Source organism: Gigantopelta aegis, chromosome 2 (assembly GCF_016097555.1).
Source record: "Gigantopelta aegis isolate Gae_Host chromosome 2, Gae_host_genome, whole genome shotgun sequence".
NCBI classification, from domain to species: domain Eukaryota; kingdom Metazoa; phylum Mollusca; class Gastropoda; order Neomphalida; family Peltospiridae; genus Gigantopelta; species Gigantopelta aegis.
In genome coordinates, this window is record NC_054700.1 from 14,440,844 (window position 1) to 14,464,659 (window position 23,816).

At 40.4% G+C, this 23,816-nt stretch overlaps 1 protein-coding gene across 1 annotated transcript; it reads right to left on the reverse strand.

Moving 5' to 3' along the window:
* Positions 1–207: 207 nt before the first annotated feature.
* On the reverse strand, positions 208–15,201 carry LOC121381610 (alpha-(1,3)-fucosyltransferase 10-like). Its single transcript, XM_041510949.1, has 6 exons — positions 15,060–15,201; positions 12,200–12,309; positions 7,651–7,997; positions 5,446–5,855; positions 3,420–3,600; positions 208–2,836 (listed from the first exon to the last, which is right to left on the reverse strand). Exons 1-6 carry the CDS (start codon positions 15,089–15,091, stop codon positions 2,324–2,326), a joined length of 1,593 nt encoding a protein of 530 aa, XP_041366883.1. The 5' UTR covers positions 15,092–15,201; the 3' UTR covers positions 208–2,323.
* Between the last annotated feature and the right edge of the window lie 8,615 nt (positions 15,202–23,816).

Below are 23,816 nucleotides of genomic sequence, written 5' to 3' on the forward strand. Positions count from 1 at the left end.
AATAATTGCCATTGCCAAACTGTCTGCCAGAATATAATCATAGTCAAATAGCGGACTACTTGTGCGGATATATTTCCGGATGTCGGTCAACCAAGTGGGACAATAACTGTGATCTGTGGCCTTCTTGGCAACAATGCCGCTGGCGCATTATTCGTACAGATTGTATCCAATGTAATAATTACCGTGAGCAAAGAATTCTATAAGAAATAAATTTTAAAATGGTTTATTGCAATAAACAATGCAACAAAAACAAATGTAATGTAACGTTCGAAACTACTCATCGAAATACACCCACCTCTAAATAAGTACTGTAAATTTTTAAGTAAAGGCCGATGTTTTAAATAGTGGTCAAGTTTTGGGTAACGGTAAACGTGTTTTTTATTATTTATTTTTTTATTTATTTACTCTTTTTTTTTTGGGGGGGGGGAGGGGGATTGTGTTTTTTTTTGGGGGGTTGGGGGTTGGGGAGGTTTAGATACAGAGGCTGGGGTGTGGGATAGCTTTATAAAAACGCTTTGAATTTGTCAGAGTTTGAGCTATGAAACACACGACCCCTAACAACTAAGATATCATTGCATTTATATTTATGTTCGTACTGATATCCAATTAAGGTTCAAGCACGCTGTTCTTGAGGCACACCTCAGCTATCTGGACTGTCTGTCCAGGACAGTGGGTTAGTTGTTAGAGAGAAGTCGGTGTAGTGATCTTACACAGAGTCGTTAAACTCGCTCTGGGTAGGAGCCGGTACCGGGATGCGAACCCAGTACCTCCCAGCCTTAAGATACCAAACTACAATGGTGCTATTATAATATTTGTAACTTAGCACCAAGGATTGTTACACGTGACAAATTAACAGACTGTTACACGTGACAAATTAACAGACTGTTACACGTGACAAATTAACAGACTGTTACACGTGACAAATTAACAGACTGTTACACGTGACAAATTAACAGACTGTTACACGTGACAAATTAACAGACAGCAGCATAGAGGGTAAAAAAAAAAAATTTAATATTCCTAAAGCCTACTCGAAATAAGAGGCAGGGTATTTACTGGAAACAGGAACAATAACAGACATTGGAATACAAGGGGCCGAATTTACGAAGACTGTTTTTCTTAAACGCGGACAAATATGTGTTTACACGAGTAAGGTAAAACCAGGCTTTGTAAGTTTGGTCCAAGTTGTCTGAGAGTCAAAAAACAGAGGCCTATGAATTGAGGTTTTAAACATGTTTGGGCCATCCCTTTCAAAATAATCGTGGTTTTGTGCTGCGGGTTTTTTTTCAGTATTAATGAGCTTTGTTTCAATAGTGCCCAAATATCTATCAAACAATATATTGGCTATATGATTTTAATATAGCTTAACACATGTTCATCAAATTCTGAACATATAGCACTGTATTATGGCTTTAATTAACGTCAAAGACGTCAAACTAACAATCATAGATGTGGTTTGTTAAAATCTGAAAATAGAAACCTTACAACGACTATACGATCGAATTAACAATCATAAAAGTAAGATTAGATTATAGATGTTGTTTGTTAATACAATTTGTTTATTAATAATAATTTTTTAAATAATAATTTTTAAAAACCCAGTCGGATTAACAATGATTACAGATGTTGATTTTGTTTTCTAATCTAAAGATTGATAACCTCACGACTGTAAGGTTATTATCATCTAAAAAAAATTAGTACAAATCTAAAAATAGATCGCCTTATCTTGATCGGGTGTCTTGTACAAATCTAAAAATAGATCGCCTTATCTTGAATGGGCATCTTGTATAAATCTAAAAATAGATCACCTTATCTTGAATGGGCATCGTGTACAAATCTAAAAATAGATCACCTTATCTTGATTGGGTATCTTGTACAAATCTAAAAATAGATCACCTTACCAAACCAAATAATTATGACTGGGTTTCGCTCATTCGAATCAAAAATAGATCACCTTATCGTAACTGGATACTCTCCAAATCTGAAAAGTAGGTCATTTGATTATGCCTAAGTGGTGTTCAATTTCTTTTTCTTTAAACATCACCTTGTCTATAGTCCTTCCCACAGGGAGCGTATCTTTTCGTAGCTATTGAATTTACTACAGTGGGGGACACAAGCCCCTCACCCCCACCAACCACCCTCCGCTTCCTACGCCAGTGTTTTTATTTTTTTTGGTTTTTTAATAATAACATCACCTTATCATGTCTTAGTGATGTTTGTTCAAATAAAAAAAAATGTAATTATTTCTATTATGGATGTAAGGTGGAACTAACGACAGACGTCTCATATATAAAAACCAAAATAAACTATTCTACTCTTTGGTTTACAATTCGTCTTTTGGCTGTCTGTTTGTCTCTAACTCTCGGGCGTAGTTGTGCAGGTCTTGCCGCGTCGCGTTCACTCCCTTCTCTAGAAAATGCACGATGCCCTTGGCGTAGTAGTCGGCGAAATCCCAGTCTCCGCTGTAGAACTTGCTCTCCAGCACGTACTGTCCCTCCGAATCGAAATCCTTCACTTTGGGACAACTGAAATGGTCGAATTTCGTCCTCCAAACTGGCAGCGGTTTCCCTTGCTCGGCCAGCCTGTGCAGCTTGTGGAGTTTTTCGCACAGACGACACTGAATAGCGTCGAACATGCCGTACTGTTTGCCCTGACCCCACTCGCGCCCCTCCAGCTCCTTGAGGAGCACTTTGTTGGTGATGCCGTCTGCCTTGTACTGGAGGTACTGCTCGTACTCGGCGTCGTTGCCGTCCAGATGCCTGATGCGGCTGGCCAGGTCCTTCAGGGACTTGAAGTCGTTGACGACGATAGCAGATTTGTTAGCTGGCAGAAAATCCTGAAAGAGTTTGAAAATTGATGTTTCTTTATTGTTGTATGTCGGGGGTCGGGGGATGTCTCTCCCGTCTTTGTTTTTGGGAGGTGGTGTTTGTCGGGGAGGGAGGGGAGGTGGAGTCGGGAACTGTCTCTCTCCCTTCTATTGTTTTTGGTTGTGAGTCGGGGGGTTGGGGCTCTCCCGCCCTTCTTTGTTTTTGGGAGAAGGGGTTGTGTGTCAGGGGGGTTGGGGGATCTCCTTCTTTGTTTTTAGGAGATGGGGTTGCGTGTCGGGGGGACGGGGGTTCTTTCTCCCTTGTTCGTTTTTTGGGAGAAGGGTTTGTGTGTCGGGGGATCGAGATGGGCACTCTGGGCACTTTGTATGTCTTGGTCTCTCTGTCTCTATCTACTTCTCTGCTGTAGTTTGACCTTCACAATTTCTCTCTCTCTCTCTCTCTCTCTCTCTCTCTCTCTCTCTCTCTCTCTCTCTCTCTCTCTCTCTCTCTCTCTCTCTCTCTCTCTCTCTCTCTGTATTTTGACCTTTTTTTTTTTTTTTCAAAAACTTTTTTTTTTTTAATTACAGCATCAATAACACTGGTTTTACTTACTTTTATTTTTGGTGATCCGAACACGATTGGAATGTTTCCGAGCTGAATGGACCTCCAGAATTTCTCTGTTATGTAATCGTCACAAACAGCATTCTCTATGGCAATGGCAAACTTGTACTGGGCTAGAAGTTTGTAAAATTCGGGTGAGTCCATTGGCGCCATCGATGTAGCAAATGACAAACTGTAAGGAGATTTAAACTTGTATATTAAAGCTACCTTGTCATCACTTAATGCAAACACAAAAAAAGAGAGAAAAAATCGTGATATCGTGTCAAACTTTTGAAAAAAAGAAAAGAAAAAAGAAATGTTTTATTTAATGACACACTCAACACATTTTATTTACGGTTATATGGCGTCAGACATATGGTTAAGGACCACACAGATTTTGAGAGGAAACCCGCTGTCGCCACTTCATGGGCTACTCTTTCCGATTAGCAGCAAGGGATATTTTATTTGCGCTTCCCACAGGCAGGATAGCACAAACCATGGCCTTTGTTGAACCAGTTATGGATCACTGGTCGGTACAAGTGGTTTACACCTACCCATTGAGCCTTGCGGAACACTCACTCAGGGTTTGGAGTCGGTATCTGGGTTAAAAATCCCATGCCTCGACTGGGATCCGAACCCAGTACCTACCAGCCTGTAGACTGATGGCCTACCACGATGCCACCGAGGCCGGTTTGTTCAATGGAGACAATATTGATTTACAACGGATCATCTCTCACACAAATGTAAGAAATAGTAAACAACTCGTTGTAAGATAAATGGTATCTAACGGCCACTCGTGTAGTATTTTCGGCTTTTCTTGTTAGACAACTTGTAGTAAGATAAATGGTATCCAACGACCACTGGGTTTTATTCTCTATATTTATTACCAACTTTCCACTTGTGCTTTGGACCGTGTCTAAAGATACAATTCTAGAATATGCTGTTATCTGATAAACATGGATAAGCACGGTTAATGTTCAGTTAGTGTGGTTAACATTTGGTTAAAATTTCCTCTATATTGCCTTTTAAAAAGAAAGAAAGAAGTGTTTTATTTAACGACGCACTCAACACATTTTATTTACGGTTATATGGCGTCAGACATATGGTTAAGGACAAGTGGTTTACACCTACCCATTGAGCCTTACGGAGCACTCACTCAGGGTTTGGAGTTGGTATCTACATTAAAAATCACATGCCTCGACTGGGATCCGAACCCAGTACCTACCAGCCGGTAGACCGATGGCCTAACCACGACGCCACCGAGGCCGGTTTTTTAAATAAAATGTACGGGTTAGAGACATCCCGCCCTCAGAGCGTTGATATAGCAAAAACGTAATTTACTCATGACCTTGATTACACATAAACGGAAGAAGAAGAAGTCTGTTTTGTTTAGCGACACCACTAGAACATATTGACTTATTAATCATCAGCTATTGGATATGGACATATGGTCGTTCTGACAAAGTTATAGAGAGGAAACCTGCTACATGTTTTCCATTAGTAGCAAGGGATATTTTATATGCACAGTCCCACAGACAGGGTAGCAAATACCACGGCATTTGATATACCAGTCGTGGTGCACTGGCTGGAACGAGAAATAGCCTAATGGGCCCACCGACGAGGATTGATCTTAGATCGACTGCACATCAGGCGTGCGCTTTACCACTGGGCTATGTCACGTCCCACAAAGAGAAGACATCCGATTGGTCGCTAGAATACATTTTCACAACATATTGCGAAAACGTTTCTGCTAACAACTTATAATTAACATCCGAGACCATAATCAGCTGGGAGGCAGAGGTCTGAAACCCGATTCCTCAGTTAGTGGCTAATAATTCTTCCCTTCTATTATTGTGTGTTGTTGTTGTTGTTGTTGTTGTTGTTTTGGAGGTTTGGGGGTTGTTGTTTTGTTTTTGGGGTTCTTTTTTCTCTTCTTTTTTTGGAGGGGGGTGTCAAAACAAGTCAAAATCTTACACATATCTACACGATAAATCAAAAGAAGCAACACCAAAATAATAATAATAATATCGCCACTAACTTCTCCGGTAACTTTTTGTTGTTGACGCATGCGCCGTAAGAGTCGACGTCCACGTGTTTCATCAACATCTCGACGAAGTGCGACCTATCGGAGGGCGTGTTGCAGTCGCTCTGCACGAACACGATTGGTGCCAGGCCCTCTTTCCGCAGGCGGTTCTTCTCGGCCAGCGGAACAACGTACGTGGTGTCGGTGACGTGGTCCGGGTTCTCGAGCCACATGGTGGGGACCGGGTAGTGGGACTGCCTCTTGTAGGTGGAGGAGAAGTTGAACAGCTCAGCGACGTACTTCATCTGGAAAATGTACTGGTTGTTCTTCGGGGACTCCTCGTGGATCACCGCCCATATGTGACCTGGCTTCCGGGTCATTGGGAGGCCTTCTTCCGCAAACCGGGAGCCGTAAAACATAACCCCCTTAAAGGTCAACAAAGAGAGAAAAACTGATGAAGTAACAGAAAATAATTATTTAAAGGCATACTGTCACGGATGTAAAGACCTTATTTCTCTAAACATGGATAATAACTAAAAATTACATTAATTGTTGGAAACCAAATTTAGCTATTGCATCACTGTAACTGAACCATGATGGAGTGAAATCCATGTCAACCTTCTCGGCAATTTTAGTTTTTGAATTATAGACCATTGCCATAATTGAATTATTTTTACAAAATGTCATTAATAAATGGAGTATGGTGGTTATGAAGATAGTTGAATAAAGTACATTTAGGGACAAATCAGATTATTTTTGTTCAGGTAATACTTTGTTAGACCATTAAATAGGTCAGTGGTCTGTGACAATATGCCTTTAACGATACCACTAAAGACCATTTATTGGACAGTGAGTTGTTACAAAATGTACCTAACGAGTGTGATGGGTTTTTTTAAATAACGAGTCCATGGCATACGTATTCGAAAATTAACGAGCTCTGTAGGACCTAGTGCACGGGGCCCGTTAAGTCATATCATTTTATTTCAACATATTTCCGTGCTTATATCCAATTAAGGTTCAAGCACGCTGTCCTGGGCACACTCCTCAGCTATCTGGACTGGCTGTCCAGGACGTGCGGTTAGTTGTTAGTTGGTTAGTGGTTAGTGAGAAAGAAGAGGGTGTAGTGGCCTTACACCTACCCATTGAGCCTTAGGAACTCGCTCTGGGTTGGAGCCGGTACCGGGCTGCGAACCCTGTACCTACCAGCCTGTAGTCCGATAGCTTAACCATGACGCCATGGAGGCCGGTGTTAAGTCAATACTTTTCTTAACGTGCACGGCGAGTTGTTTCCCTCTGCTTAGCAAATTTAAAATGGCGGGGATATCTTTTAAGAAAGTGGTTGAAGATTAATTTTATTAATAATGATGCAAGTACTTCAAACGGGATTTTGTGAGTACGGTAGGTTATACATTTCGGATGAAAAAATGGTTGAAACAAGATGCCACAAGTTTTGAATACAGGCTCTATATATAGGGTATGTAACAAGATCAGGACGTAGTAAGAACTACACTTACTACGTCCCTCAAGTCTATAACGACACGACTAAAGACCATTTATTTGACAATGAGTTGTTACAAAATATTTTTTATATATATCTAACGAGTTCAGTGCGTTTTTAAATAATGAGTCAATGTCGCACGTAGTCAAAAATTAATGAGTTCTGCAGAACCGTATCTGAAAAGGGGGGAATGGGGTTAGTTGCGCATTCATGATTTTTTTTAATGCCCTTTCAAGTTCCAAAGTGTCCTTTTTGTGTACCAGGAAAAGACACTATTATTTTGCCTTGATTTCCTTTTTAGTTCTGTACTGTCACCACACTGGTAAGTACCTTATGGCCATGATAACATTGGCATGGCTCTTGCAACTATGATGAAGTTGAAACGTTAGTTTTGTTTAACGATATAATCAGTGAAGCAAATTGATTAATTCATCACCGGCCATTGGATGTCAAACAGTTGGTAACGCTGACATAGTCTTAGAGGAAATGAGCTACATTTTTTCATTAGTAGCAAGGGATCTTTAATATGCACTTTTCCAGACAAAAAAAAAGCACATATCACGGCCTTTGACCAATTGTGGTGAACTGGTTTGGAACGAGAAAAACCCCAATCAGCTGAATGGATCCTCCGAGGTAGTTCGATCCTGCGACGCAAGCACCTCAGGCAAGCACTCAACCGACTGAGTTAACTCCCGCCCCAGAGTACAATACTAACTACCTACCATAAGCTCCTTCTCCGTCAGTCTGGACCTGTCGACGGACACGAAGCACGACACGTCGCCACACTCCAGCTTGTGGTCTGTGGTGCCGTGCACGGGATCCCACCACAGTAACAGTGGAAGATCCGCATCTCTATCCGCATCCGCACGTGTATCCGCATCTGCGCGTGTATCCGCATCCGCACGTGTATCCGCATCTACACGTGTATCTGCATCTACACGTGTATCCGCATCTACACGTGTATCCGCATCCGCACGTGTATCTGCATCGGCACGCATCTCCGCATCCGCATCCGCGCGCATATCCGCTTCCACTTCCACATCCTTGACGTCAGCAGGAAGTGTCGTTTCTAGAAATAAAATAATGAGGGTTTTTTATTGTTTCAAATAAACTTCACCATGCCTTGACATTACAGATGTTAGTGAAAGTATGTTGCTGAAAGACCCTTTGTGAAAAGCATAACAAATACGAAAGTCATTCACTTTAAAACGTTTTACAGAGTTAAAACCAATGTCAGAAACACTGAAGTCTCAAATAACCGTAACATGATGGGGCAGGGTGTGTTCAGATGAAAGACTCCCCTGGTGAACTTTCGTACCAAATATGAAAGCCATAGTCCTATATCAAATGATATGTAAGTATTAAATTGACAGACCCTAATTTTTAAATCGTTTTTGAAAATTGAAATTAGATATTACTTAGATGGTATTGTTTACACTATCCTTTTCCATAGATCATCGTGTTTCTAATACTATCATAGTGGAAGATTTACGACTATATTAAAATGTACTTTAAATATTTGTTGCGTTCATATACGATTCAATTAATTGTTAGGGTGTCATCTGTCGATTATGCAATAACTTAGACTTTATTTACTTAGAGGCAAGCAATCAGCCAATTAGTTTGAAACTAAATCACTGCAATCAAGACACGATGGATGTTTAATTGATGCCCCCAGCTAAGACCCGGTCTGCCAACAGTTAACCATTAATTATTACGTCAGAAGTTAACTATTATAATTTATCATATGACACAATTCACAATGAGGTCTTACTCTGGGTATGTGCCTAGGGAAATATTACTGACGGGAAATAAATTTCCAAGCAACATTAAAACGTAACCATTTTAGCTGAGTCTTATAAAAGAAAAAACAGAAATAGACAGATGAATATAGAAGAGATCCAGAGATAGAGAGAGGAGGTGACACCTAGGGAGAGACCCTTGGTGTCTCAGTCGTAATGCCAACTCTATCGTTCACCTAAGAGCTTAGAAATATATATTTTATCTGTATCACCATGTTGTTAACTTTGTTCATCATGTTTAATGATGGAAAGTAAAATACAGAACCTACATCACCAACCATGATAATTATGTTCCTTCATTTACATTCCGGTAAAACAAAACTAAGAACAGCTACACTGTGTTAATACCATAAAGTGCATTTTTCATATTTTTAAAAACGTACTAACGTCTGAGAAGTAACGGTTATAGAGACAATTTCTAGTCTATTTTATATGGGTATTCTCCCCCCTCCCCTCCTTTCAATGTCACGGACTCTTGTTTCTCTCCATTGTTACAGGTTTATAGATTAACCAAACTTAGTGTCCATTTTTACGTGTTGAAATTAGGCTCTGCGACTTTAAAAACAATTAAACCAAAATGCACATTAACTTTTAAATAACCTTGACCTTCACATAATGGTCACCGAGGTGGGGCTGGGAGCGTGTGTCCGTACTTAGTGAACATCCATACCAAATATGAAATCTAGCCATTAAATAAATCAGTCCGATTCAAACAGAAAACTTTGACCAAACTCTAAATGAACTTGACCTTGCCCTACTGTCCCGTTAATGCCGATGGGGGTGTGCATTTGAAAATCAGTCACTTGGTGAACAGTCATGCAAAATATGAAAGTCATTCATTAAACACTTCAAGCGTTAAAGGCAATATAGAGGAAATTTTAACCAAATGTTAACCACACTAACTGAACATTAACCGTGCTTATCCATGTTTAAAACTAAATAGAATTGTGAAAATGTATCAGATAACAGCATATTCTAGAATTGTATCTTTAGACACGGTCCAAAGCACAAGTGGAAAGTTGGTAATAAATATAGAGAATAATACACGAGTGGTCGTTGGATACCATTTATCTTACTACAAGTTGTCTAACAAGAAAAGCCGAAAATACTACATGAGTGGCCGTTAGATACCATTTATCTTACAACGAGTTGTTTACTATTTCTTACACATTTGTGTGAGAGATGATCCGTTGTAAATCAATATTGTCTCCATTGAACAAACCGGCCTCGGTGGCGTCGTGGTAGGCCATCGGTCTACAGGCCGGTAGGTACTGGGTTCGGATCCCAGTCGAGGCATGGGTTTTTTAACCCAGATACCGACTCCAAACCCTGAGTGAGTGCACCGCAAGGCTTAAAGGGTAGGTGTAAACCACTTGCACCGACCAGTGATCCATAACTGGTTCAACAAAGGCCATGGTTTGTGCTATCCTGCATGTGGGAAGTGCAAATAAAAGATCCCTTGCTGCTAATCGGAAGAGTAGCCCATTTAGTGGCGACAGCGGGTTTCCTCTCAAAATCTGTGTGGTCCTTAACCATATGTCTGACGCCATATAACCGTAAATAAAATGTGTTGAGTGCGTCGTTAAATAAAAAACATTTCTTTCTTTCCACTGAACAACATATACAATGTGTATGTTGGAGGTCACTATTGAAACTTATGTTAGCTGCTCCATGGTGATGGTCCAATCCCGACCTACCATACACCCAATAATATAAAGACGACTGAAATTGATTTCCCTATGACGTGTAATTTAACCTGAAATTGATTTCCCTATGACGTGTAATTTAACCTGAAATTGATTGCCCTGTGACGTGTAAGTTAATTATGTTTTAGCTGGAAAAGATGTTTAAATTTTATTTTAATAGTGGTTTTTCAGGATATGTAAGAAATAGAATATAACATTTGTGACACTTAGATACCATTTATTTTACAAATTGTTGTTTGAAAACATTTTTTACACACCCGTTAGGTAACAATATCATTCGTTACTTTTAATAACACAAAATGTTAACACATACACGTGCTATAACATTTTAAAAAAAAACATACGACTGGCTGCTCCTAGGTGCTATACCAATGCCATACCATCCAATGAAAAGAAAACACGCTCGAATCGATGACTCCTTGACGTACAAGATAACCTGAAATTGACTTGTCTGTGACGCACAAGTTAACTATAAAGGGTCTGCTACACGATGCGATAGAATCGGACCGAGTCACTCGTACGAGTCAATCGCACGAGTCAATCGGACCGATTGAATCGGACGTGTTGCCACACCGTTTCACGGTACTTGTCAGTCGTATGAAACGTGACGTCATTGAAAAAAACATCCTTGCTGTAACCATGGTAAAGAATGTCGTGTATTGATAAGAAGGCGGCTGTCGTAACGTTTCTGTATTTACATAAATGACTGGACACCCCCCACAAATAGTTGTGCCCCTGATACAAGTCTATGAGCTGTTGGTTGAACTATACCAATTAAAATCCCATAGGCGACCATGTTAACGTTTGTGTTTAAAAACACTATATTATGCAATATATCAACCAAACTATGACCTATAAATATCAGTACTACAAACCCTACCTCAAAGTATTAACTGCAGAAAATGGTACCTTTCATGGCTCATTTTCGGTATAACCAGATGTTTTTACAACACCAGTAGTTTCGCACAAAATGTGAGTACTTTTTTTTTTACATGTACCCCATACATGTTCCAAGCACAAGGCTACTTGACTCAGTGGTACTAGATCAATTAAAATTGTATACATTTTTTGCACAGATGAAACTTCTTTTTTTTTTACAACCAACACACTCACATTTATAACCAATCGCAGGACTTGTGGTGTTAACTTCTCTATTAAAAGTCGGTGCACCTCGAACTTTGACACAGCCGGAAATGAATTGGTTTAGTGCTACCTGTTGGGTCTGTGCAGGCGACAGCGAACAGATTTTTCCGCCATTACACTCAGAACGTGGGGGCTATCTGTGCCGTGATATGACTGGTCAACGTCCCCAAACGTCCGATTTAATCGTATGAAAATAGAACAGGTTGTAAACTTCGACTCGTACGAGTGACTCGGGCCGATTCAATCGTATGACATGCTACACGTTACGATTTGCTTGTTGGCGTTGCAAGCCGAGTCATTCGTACTAGTCACTCGTATTAGTCACTCGTATCGTGTAGCGAAATAAAAGGGCCGTAAATAGAGTTTCGTTAGAAAAGGCATTTAAATTTATTTTTAAGCTTCTCTTTTTTTTTTCAGGATATGTAAGAAATAGAATACAACATTCGTGTCCGTTAGATAAACGTCGACGAAGTGAGACAGTTGGAGGGCCTAGTATCCGGGTTGCCAGACGGAAATCGTCACTGTTATGACTCGCATCGTCATGCGTTACGTGCCAGCCAAAACCCAACAACTATCAATTGGAATATAAATGAAAATATAAAAATAACGTGATCAAATACCTTCATCTTTCCTAACTGCGTCTTTCTCGACTACCGGCACGTCGGTAGTGGTAGAGTCATTCCACACCCATCCCGCCAACAGTATGACGGCGGCGAAAGCCAGGAAGGCACTGAAATCAACGAAACACTCGGACATAAGGCTAGTGGGTACAGGGTTCGCAGCCCGGTACCCGCTCCCACCCAGAGCGAGTATAAGACTATTACACCCTCCTCCTCTCTCTCTCTTCTCTCTCTCTCTTCTCTCTCTCTCTCTCTCTCTCTCTCTCTCTCTCTCTCTCTCTCTCTCTCTCTCACCACTAACAGCTAACTAACCCATGGCCTGGAAGGACAGCCCAGATAGCTCTCCTCGTCCTCTCTCTTCCTCGCTCTCTCTCGATCTCCCCCTCCTTCTCTCTCTCTCTCTCTGGTCTCTCTCTCTCTCTCGCTCTCCTCCCTCTCTCTCTCTCTCCTCCTCTCTCCCTCCTCTCTCTCTCTCTCTGGATCTCCTCTCATCTCTTCCCTCTCTCTCTCTCCTCTCATCTCTCTCTCTCTCTCTCTCTCTCTCGCTGTGTGTGTGTGTGTGTGTGCGCGCGCGCGCGCCTTTGACAACGTGCTTGAACTTTAAATTGGATACTGGGGTGGTCTGGATCTGTGTTACTTTTTATATTTTTTATTTTTAACACGAGTGTTTAAAGCGGTGTACTAATAGGGCCTACATTCATATTTTGTATGTAGCCTACATTTGTATACCATAAATTAGAACTCGGGGGGGGGGGGGGACATTTCGTACTTTTATGGTCAAGGGGAGAAAACTCCAGTTAGTATTATTCAGATTGAATGAACGACTATTTTATATCCAGAAACCCCAGCTATTATACACAGTATCGAGTGTTATTCAGACACAATAAGACACGCATTTTCTGGCCCGGAGCAGACTTCTGGCTATCCAGAGCTCGGCCCCGGGACAGACATGCTTGAAGCTCTAGTGGCAAATGAGCAAGTTAATAATCTACCCGAACCCGAAGACACGCATGATGCAAGACAGAGGTGTGTTTTAGAAGCTGTGGGCTTTAGTAGGATTGTTTCCTTCATAGTAAAGCCAGATACAAGCGCGGCTGCAGGCTTTTTCTAGGGAGGTGCAACGTTTAATATAGTATTGAATGTATGGTTGCAACAATTAAATGGGCACCTACAATATTCAAAAGTACACTAGTGTGTAATAGACAGAGAGACAGACGGACATACAGACAGATATATACACGCACACGCATAGAGAGAGAGAGAGAGAGAGAGAGAGAGAGAGAGAGAGAGAGAGAGAGAGAGAGAGAGAGAGAGAGAGAGAGAGAGAGAGGGGAGGTTTACACAAACGGTACCCTGCCCCATAATATGTGTCTGTGATGTTACAGGTTTGGGCTCTCGATGAAAATGCGATCGACTTTTGTCAGGAAGTAAGAAACGTAAATAAAATTAATAATTGCTTAGTAGGAACTTTAATGAGTAATATGTGAAATGACAATAGTAGCCATTGTTTGTGACTGTGTGTGTGTGTGTGTGTGTGTGTGTGTGTGTGTGTGTGTGTGTGTGTGTGTGTGTATGCGTGGTGCCAGATGGTAAAACATAAAACTGCACCATCTCGACCCCCATAAGTTTTAATTAACTTCCAACATAGTATGGCATTCTCACCTACTCATTGTGTCTCGATACATGTTAATGTTTCTTTGATCTCCGAAAGGCAGGGGGCGGTACGTAGACCAGTTGCATTTAAAGCGCTCACTTGGTGCGCGGTCGGTCTAGCATCGATCCCCGTCGGTGGGTACATTGGGTTACTTCTCGCGACTGGTATATCAAAGGTTGTGGCATATGCTAATAGTTATCCTGTCTGTAGGATGGTGCGTATAAGAGCCCTTGGCAGTTGCTACTAATGGACATATTTACCGGGTTTCCTCTCTAAGACTATATGTCAAAATTACCAAATGTTTGACATCCAATAGCGGGACCGGCCTCGGTGGCGTCGTGGTTAAGCCATCGGTCTACAGGCTGGTAGGTACTGGGTTCGGATCCCAGTCGAGGCATGGAATTTTTAATCCAGATACCAACTCCGAACCCTGAGTGAGTGCTCCGCAAGGCTCAATGGGTAGGTGTAAACCACTTGCACCGATAAGTGATCCATAACTGGCTCAACAAAGGCCATGGTTTGTGCTATCTTGCCTGTGGGAAGCGCAAATAAAAGACCCCTTGCTGCTAATCAGAAAGAGTAGCCCGTGTAGTGGCAACAGCGGGTTTCCTCTCAAACTCTGTGTGGTCCTTAACCATATGTCTGACGCCATATAACCGTAAATAAAATGTGTTGAGTGCGTCGTTAAATTAAAAAAAAATCCTTTTTTTTTCCAGTAGCGGATGCTTAATAAATTAGTGTGCTCTAGTGTTGTCGTAAAACAAAACAAACTTCAACTAAAAGACGGTCGCTTGGGTCACTCGTCAAATTAAATAAATAATGTATCAACTGTAGTAAACTATTTGGCATGCCCCCTCCTCCAAAATTTCCTTACTTTCCTCCTCCACGTTTTATATTTGCCTGTCGCCCATAGCCCATAACACGCCTCTTAAACAACATTTCCCCCACCCCGATGTAGGTGCTCCTCCCCCACCCCGATATCTCCACCCCCACCCCATCCCAATATAAACTCCTGGCTACACCAGTGTCCCAACCACTCCCCAGAACCTTGTCGCTACGCCACTGGCCAGCACCGTATGAAGAGAAAAAATTAGGTGTTATAAGCTGCCAACGTAGTTGTGAGGGGCGGGTCAGTCACGTCACTGAGGTGGTCGACGCACTGATCTAATAAGCGTGATTACGTAACGAAGTAAATGTCAATCTTACCCAACATAACGATACATCTGGCTTGACAACATGGCGCATGTTTCGTCGCCGCTCGAATAGACAGTACAGACCGTAACGTTTACCGGTTGAGTTTAGGAAACGTGGAAAATAAAACTGCACATGCTCGTTGTCGTTTAGTCGACTTTTTTTAATAGTCGGTGAATGAAGAAACGGATCGTCAGTTCGGGGTCAGGAAAAACCGGTTTTCAGAGAAGTTATTTTAGTCAGCAGGTTATTGTTGTGACGACATGCTGGTGCTGGGAACCGGGTAAGCGTGTAATTCGCATAATTTATTACCCGGGTGAATAGCCACGTGGTCGATTTTACTATCTGTTTTATAAAAAAAACCTCCGTCCTACCCCCCCCCCCCCCCTCAAGTCCCCTCCGTTAAGAACTTACCCTGTGCTAGACCCCGCCTCCGTTAGCGCACAACAATAACACGTGACATGATAATCGGATTACATTAGCTTTAAATCAAAACAAGAAAGAATGAAATGTTTTATTTAACGACGCACTCAACACATTTTACGGTTATATGGCGTCAGACATATGTTTAAGGACCACACAGATATTGAGAGAGGAAACCCGCTGTCGCCACTTCATGGGGTACTCTTTTTGATTAGCAGCAAGGGATCTTTTATATGCACCATCCCACAGACAGGGTAGTACATACCACATACCAGTCGTGATGCACTGGCTGGAACGAGACATAGCCCAATGGGCCCACCGACGGGGTAAATCAAAACAGGGCTCATTCATAAAGTATGTACGCACAAAATATGTGGTTTTTTACCCCTTTCCCCCAAATACACTGTACCTTTTTGTAATATTTTACACACACACACACACACACACACACACACACACACACACATACAAACGTGAGCCCGTGTCCAGTTGAAAAGCGAATATATATATATATATATATATATATATATATATATATATATACAGTTAGACCTCGTTACAACGATCATGTTCGTCCCTGGGTCACTTTGTCGTTATATCGAAATTGCCGGTGTATCGAATTGCCAAAATAACGTAACAAAAAATACTAATTAATATTAATTGATGATTGATCAGCATTTAAATAATTAATGCATTGCAATTATTATTAAAAGCAACAAATACACGTACATACATTAAATATGTTTTTAAAAAAACATCATTAAATATATTAAACAAGATGCATTCGCCGTCAGTCTATTCAAGACATTTACGATTCGCACCTGTTTCGTCAATCTAATTAAAATTAGCTCCACTATTACATGTGGATCTAAAAACAGTCAGTTGGAGCTCATGTCCACCAATCAAAACCTTACTTGCAGAATCATGCCAGTGATTTAAAAATAATTTGAAAACATTCCGAATTATCCTGAGGGTATACGACATGTTTCGTGTGAATTACGAATGCCTTAAAACATGTTTTATTTTATAAAATAAATAATTTGTAATGTAAAACTGAAGACTGATTTAGTTTTTTTTAAATTTTATAAATAAATAAATAATTTTTAATGTAAAATTGAAGACTGATAACCCACCCCGTACGTATTGGTATGGTTCGCTGTACTGCGGCCACTAAATATAGACTCGCCCGATATTTTTAGAATTTGTATGCTCCCAAATAACGTTATAAAAGGCGAAGTGTGATTGGTCAATATTTAAATTATTATTTACAGGCGAAATGTTACCTGAACATTGGGGACTACGCAGTGTTGTTAGTTTTAAATCACTGGCAGGATTCTGCAAGTAAGGTTTTGATTGGTGGACATGAGCTCCAACTGGCTGTCTTTAGATCCACATGTAATAGTGGAGCTAATTTTAATTAGATTGCTGTTTCGTTTACAAAATATCAGGTCAGGTCAGGTCATAGGGTGTTACGTGCACATTCAGAACAAGCTGTTGTAGCGCACGCCTGTCATGGGCACATGACAGGAGCAAAATATCATGAAAATAGAAGATTTTATTGTCCGACGTTAATCCTTTAATTGGTTAACTAAATGCGACTTGAAGGATTCTTAGCGGCTGTGTGTGTGTACTGCCAACGTGCTACGGTATCTGTGATTATGTAATGTCGTTGTAAAGAGGTGTTTTCAGACGTCGGATGCACGTTTGTTCCTAATTTTCTCTGTCGGTGTCGGAAGGTGTGAATTCCGGTGTAATGAACAGAATAACACTGATGTACGTTTGTTCCCGACAATTTGTGGTCGGATGGTGTAAATGTCGCAGTAACGACGGTCGTTATACCGAGGTCTGACTGTTGGTGGCAAAATATGCTCTCTCTCTCTCTCTCTCTCTCTCTCTCTCTCTCTCTCTCTCTCTCTCTCTCTCTCTCTCTCTCTCTCTCTCTCTCTCTCTCTCTCTCTCTCTCTCTCTCTCTCTCTCTCTCTCTCTCTGTTTCTCCCCTCCCCTCTCTCTCTCCCCTCTCTCTCTCCCCTCGCTCTCTCTCTCTCTCTCTCTCTCATTTTCTAATGTACTTTTTCATAAAAATGGTATTAAACTGAAAGGAGTATAGTATTTTACTTATTACCTACCTATAATTATTGCTTAGAATTCATCAAAAAGGAACAGAAGTAAACATTCAGAGCAGCTGATGTTCGAGTGTCAGAATAGGCCACACCCACAAGGTTAATGACCCAGATTTGGATTTCATAAATAGTTTATTCGACTACTTCGTATTACTGAGAGTATTCAGCCAATCAGAACACGGCTCCCACTCGGTGTTACTTCAAGTTTATGAAGTGTCTGCTATTTGGTCCGCGCTCACTAAATGGCTTTTTTCCTAATTCCGCCCACCTCAAACTTACCACCCCCCCCCCCCCCCCCCCCTGCTCCGGAGTCAGTCACTGGCGAAGTCAGAGGCTAATTCCGTAGTGGGCGTGCCTGAACCTCTGTGGATAGGGGCACGTAAATATAGTTGCCCGTTGCCCGTCGCTGAGAGTAAAATCAACCCTCAGTTCAGCCAATCGTTTTTCTTTAACTTTTGCGAACTATTTTGACTGGATTCCGAAATGTTTGTTTTTTAACATGAAGTGCATAAACCACTCTGGTGGACGTTTTTCTGCTCGGTCTGGCTGAACTGCTTTCAGTTAAAAATGTACAACATCGTACGTCACATCGTGTTGACCTCATTATCCCTTAATATGCTATGGGCCAATCGCGTTAGCGTTTATATCCCAGCTTTGTTCAATCTGATTAAAATTAGCTCTACATAGTCTACCCTGGTAGATCCAACAGCATTGCGTGGACTCCCATGTCCAGGTGACATTTCATCTATAAATAACAATTCAAATATCAACCAATTAAACTTCGCCGTTTATAGCGTTATTCGGGAGCATACAAATTCTAAAAATATCGGGCGGGACTATTTATGTAATAGGCGAACTTGTTGGTCTATTTCAACATTAAAAAACAGGGGGGGGGGGGGGGAGTGCAGTAATAAACTCTGGATTGTATACTAGTATAAACAGATTTTATGGCTATACCATCACGGTTTTGTTTGTTTTTTTCATCTTGAAACGAATTTTATATAAAATTTTATATTGAAATTAGTTTCCGGCATACTTCGTAATTCACCCGAATCATTTCGTATACCCTCGGCATAATTCCGAATGTTTTCAAATTCTTTTAAATCACTGGCATGATTTTGCAAGTAAGGTTTTGATTGGTCGAATGAAAGGTCAACTGGACATGAGCTCCAACGGGCTGCTGTTTGATCCACATGTAATAGTGGAGCTAATTTTAATTAGATTGAGCTTTGTTACGGAAAACGGTATCTCACAACGTGACGTACGATTTTGTTATTAAACTCCGTTATCTTTCACAGGTATGTAACAAAATGCAGTACATATACATTTTCTTAAACCAAGACGTCATATGCCAATCTAATTAAAATTAGCTCCACTATTACATGTGGATCTAACAGCAGCCAGTTGGAGCTCATGTCCACCAATCAAAACCTTACTTGTATACGACATGTTTCGTGTGAATTACGAATGCCTTAAAACATGTTTTATTTTATAAAATAAATAATTTGTAATGTAAAACTGAAGACTGATTTAGTTTTTAGTTTTTTTAATAAATAAATAATTTGTAATGTAAAACTGAAGACTAATAACCCGTACGTCTTGGCATGGTTCGCTGTACTGCGGCCACTAAAATAGACTTGCCCGATATTTTTAGAATTTGTATGCTCCCAAATAACGTTATAAAAGGCGAAGTGTGATTGGTCAATATTTAAATTATTATTTACAGACGAAATGTGACTTGGACATTGGAAACTACGCAGTGTTGTTAGCAATCTGAATAAAATTAGTTCTAGTGGTCTAAATAAGGCATTCGTAATTCACATGAAACATGTCGTATACCCTCAGGATAACAGTATATCAAATGTTGTGATATGTGCTGTCCTGCAGGGGCGTAGCGTGATCTGGACTGGGGTGGTTCGAATATGAACCAAATGGACCCTTTTTCTATTTTGGTTTTGCACCACCAAAAACTCCACATGTATAAACCTGTATGTTTTAGTTCTGTAAGCGGACCATTTGCTTAGGGGGGGGGGGGGGGGGGGGGTCGTCCGGACATATCATATTATGATAGCTCGCATAACGTTTTGTGGTTATTTTATGAAACCCAACTCTATATATTCTAGTGAAGTCTTCGAAATGAAGCGTAGGCTCAAATATTTGATGACGTCACTTCGTATAGGCTACCCTTACACCGATAATGACCACGCTTCAGTCATTTTTTTCCCCATTTAAAAAAAAAATGATTGCTATATTTAAATTGCGTATCTGTATTATTTAATTAGCATTTAATATTTGAATATGTTCCATACTCCATACCAAAAAACTGAATAGTGCTTAGATTTATTCGAAGTAATTTGAATATTCGCGGCAAGGTATACACATTATTCCGACAACATTAGCTTACGATAACATGACCAGTGATTATACTAAGCGGTGAACTGTTAATCTACTTAAACGACCAGTCTCAGTGGATACAAATTATGTCAATGAAAGGCCATGTCAGAACTGAATAAAAAATAAAATAATAACAACAAAGATTATTGAAATGTTACTGATGCAAAATGTTCATATTCACATACCTTTGCATGACTAGTTTGTCGTGGTATCCCTATTTCCGAAGTTTTACCACGTCATCATTGATGATGTTAGTACTACATTTTGTTCACTTCTAAAATCAGTCTACCGGGTATGTGCTTTTGTTTTGTTTTCTTGTTTTGTTTGTTTTGAACTTTTTTTCTTGTTGGGTTGGGTTGGGTTTTTTTGTTGTTGTTGTTGTTGTTGTGTTTTGTTGTTTGTTTTGGGGGGGTTGTTAGGTGGGGGGGTTTCGGGTGTGTGGGTGGGTTTTTTTGTTGGGGGTGGGGTTTTTTGGGGGGGGTTGGGTGTGTGTGTTGTTGGGTTGCTGTTTTTGGATGTTGGGTTTGCTCTCTCAATATATGTGTGTTTGACGCCATATAGCCGTAAATAAAATGTGTTGAGTGCGTCGTTAAAGAAAACATTTCCCTCTTTCCTTGTTTTCTACCTCAATAATTCTGGTAGCGGTGTAGCTGTGTCATTGGTGTGTTTAGGCGATATTCCTAGTATCTCTGACCTCCATTGGAAATATCCGGAGTGTTGAGAAATGAAACACTCAAAAGACTGCCTGGAACAAATTAAATAGTTCACATTCACTACTCTTCCTTATCAGAAGGTCCAGTACTTCGTAGATGTACATTTTGTAATTTATCACATCAAGAGCACCACGACTGGTCAAAGGCCGTGGTATGTACTTTCCTGTCTGTGGTAAAGTGCATATAAAAGATATCTTGCTACTAATGTAGCGGGTTTTCTCTCTAAGACTATATGTCTGAATTACCAAATGTTTGACATCCAATAGCCGATGATTAATAAATCAGTGTGCTCTACTGGTGTCGTTAAACAAAACAAACTTTAACTTTTATCATTCAAACCACTAAAATCTTTACTTGTACAATCTTTTTTTATTATTATTTATTGTTATTTTTTAATACTAAGCAGATTCGACAGAGGAATGGCGAAAATGTTCACTAGCTGTCACTGTAGAATATTTAACATTCAAACAATTCAAGCACGACCGCCGTGGACACAACACATTATAGGGAATTCATGCTAAAAAAAAACTGGATCAGAGTCGTAGCTAGTAAAACCAGCTGAGGTGACCTTTGAAAATGAGGCCATATGCGGATGGAGTGGGTCTTGGTGGAATAGTGGGTGTTTGTACGATTAAAAAAAACTCTGAACTTTTGTATATCGAATAAACTGAACTTTTGTATATCGAATAAACTGAACTTTTGTATATCGAATAAACTGAACTTTTGTTTATCGAATGAATGAATGAATGAATGTTTAACGACACCCCAGCACGACAAATACATCGGCTATTGGGTGTCAAACTATGGTAAATGTAAACCCAATGTGATGATCAACATCAATATAAAAATTCATCAGTTAAATAAAAACACAGTGTAAAGGATTGTGTAAAAATACAAATATCACAGATATATATAATTAAAATTTTGAATAAAATTCAGTATCACGTAAACATTTTAAAATAAGTTCTGGATGGAATCGAAAGGATTCCATCACAGTTCGTTGTCCAAATATATCTTTTCGAATTTCTTTCAAATGGGTACACTCCACCAAAATGTGTCGCACAGTCAGAAGACACTGACAGTGCTCACACTGAGGTGGAGGATCTTTCTTTAAGATAGATGAATGGGTCAAGTAAGTATGACCGATGCGGGCACGACACAAGACTATTTCATCTTTCCTGCACTGTCTATAGGACTGCCACTCTCCCAAGACTGGCTTGATAGCATGAAGCTTGTTCGCAACCTCACCGTCCCAATCACGTTGCCAAGTCGAAAAGATAAATTGGTTGATATTAAATTTAAAATCATTATAAGGTACACCAACCCTGGCATGAGGAAAATCCAAAGCAGACTTGGCAGCAAAATCTGCCTATTCATTACCCCTGATGCCAACATGGCTGGGCACCCAACACAATATAATATGTTTATTGGCAATAGATAAAAAGACACACTTTCGTATCACCATCCCAATTAAAGGATGGTCCAGCTTCATATTGCACAAAGCTTGGAGACACGAAATAATAAACTTGGATGCTATGGAATCTTTGATTTCTTCTAAGGCTTTAATGACTGCCCAAACTTCAGCACTAAAGATTGATGCCGAGTCAGGCAGTCTCATGGAAAGTATTGTGTCTGATGGAAAGACTGTAGGGCAAGCCACAGAATTTCCATCCCGTGATCCGTCTGTATACACAGGAATGTAATCACGGTACCTGTCTTGAATTTCCATGAACAATTGTTTATAAACTACAGCATCTGTACGATCTTTCTTCAGATGCACCAGATCAAACACAATTTTAGGTGGTGTAATACACCAGGGAATAAATTGTTTTAAAATCCATTTGGGTTTGTTTTGCATGCTAGGCTGCACATCATGGGCCATAACTGTCAAAAATTACTATATTCCATTTCTGACAGAGTTATCGCCCTTGAATAGATTCACATGAAAGTCAAACTTGATCTGGCCATAACTTTGTCAACAATGGGATAAATCCCCCGGAAAACTCAAAATAGATCTATAACTGTACGTGATAAAAGTATTTAAAAAAATGCATCTCTATATATTGAGGCACTGTGAACAAGAAGGCCAGAAAACTGTATGTGGGACAGGACAGACACGCGGACAGAAAGACGGTATAGGGGGTAATAAACAAAATACCCAAACAGACAGATAGGTCTACCTTTGCTCGCTGGTTTATGAAAAAAGAAAAAAGAAAAGTAAAATGGAGAATGGAGTCTTCAAGTTACAAGTATTCACACGCCTAAAAGACCGAGAAAAATCCTGAGAGAGAGACAGAGACACACAGAGAGAGAGGGGGGAGAGAGGGGGGGGGATGGAGAGATAGGGTATTGGAGAGGGAGGGATGGAGAGTAGGGGGAGAGAGGGTGGAGAGGGAGGGAGAGAGAGAGAAAGAGAGAGAGAGAGAGTGTGTGTGTGTGTGTGTGTGCGTGTGTGTGTGTGTGTGTGTGTGTTCAAAAACGATTTAATAGGCTATATTTAATATAGTTATTAGCTTGCACCATTTGCTGGAATCTTTAATTATGAAAAATATATTGTCTCTTAATTGTTCTTCTTCACACACGCACGCACACGCACACACACACACACACACACACACACACACACACACACACACACACACACACACACACACACAGGGGCGACATAGGAAATTGTGGAGGTGGAGTTTGGGAACAAAAATTAGGGCCAGGACATATACTGTGTGGAATAGTGGTCTATTAACGTAGGGCAGTACCGTTTGGGTCTATTTCTCCGTGAAAAGGAAGATTGTCTTGAAGGTGAGTGGTTTGTGGAGCGCGTTTAAATTATTTTTTGTTTTGGGTGGGGCTGGTTGTTGTTTGTGGGATCTTGTTTGTTTAAAAATCAAATTTGTTTCGATTTGTCACTTAGGTAAGGGAAATAAGTATGATTAATATGGTGATTTCCCTTATTATTGTGTGTGTGTGTGTGTGTGTGTGTGTGTGTGTGTGTGTGTGTGTTCGTGTGCGTGTGCGTGTGTTCGTGTGCGTGTGCGTGTGTGATGTTGTTACACCAGGGTTGCGTTCAACCAGACCGAGCAGAAAAACGTCCGTTAGACTGCTTTATGCGCTTCACATTAAAC

Coding starts and splice junctions, on each gene's coding strand:
- LOC121381610 (XM_041510949.1), bottom strand. CDS start 15,091: ATGTTGTCAAGCCAGATGTATCGTTATGTTGG. Junction 3,601..5,445: donor AACAAAAAGTTACCGGAGAA/GTTAGTGGCGAT, acceptor ATCTCCTTACAG/TTTGTCATTTGCTACATCGA. Junction 2,837..3,419: donor TCGGATCACCAAAAATAAAA/GTAAGTAAAACC, acceptor AAACTCTTTCAG/GATTTTCTGCCAGCTAACAA.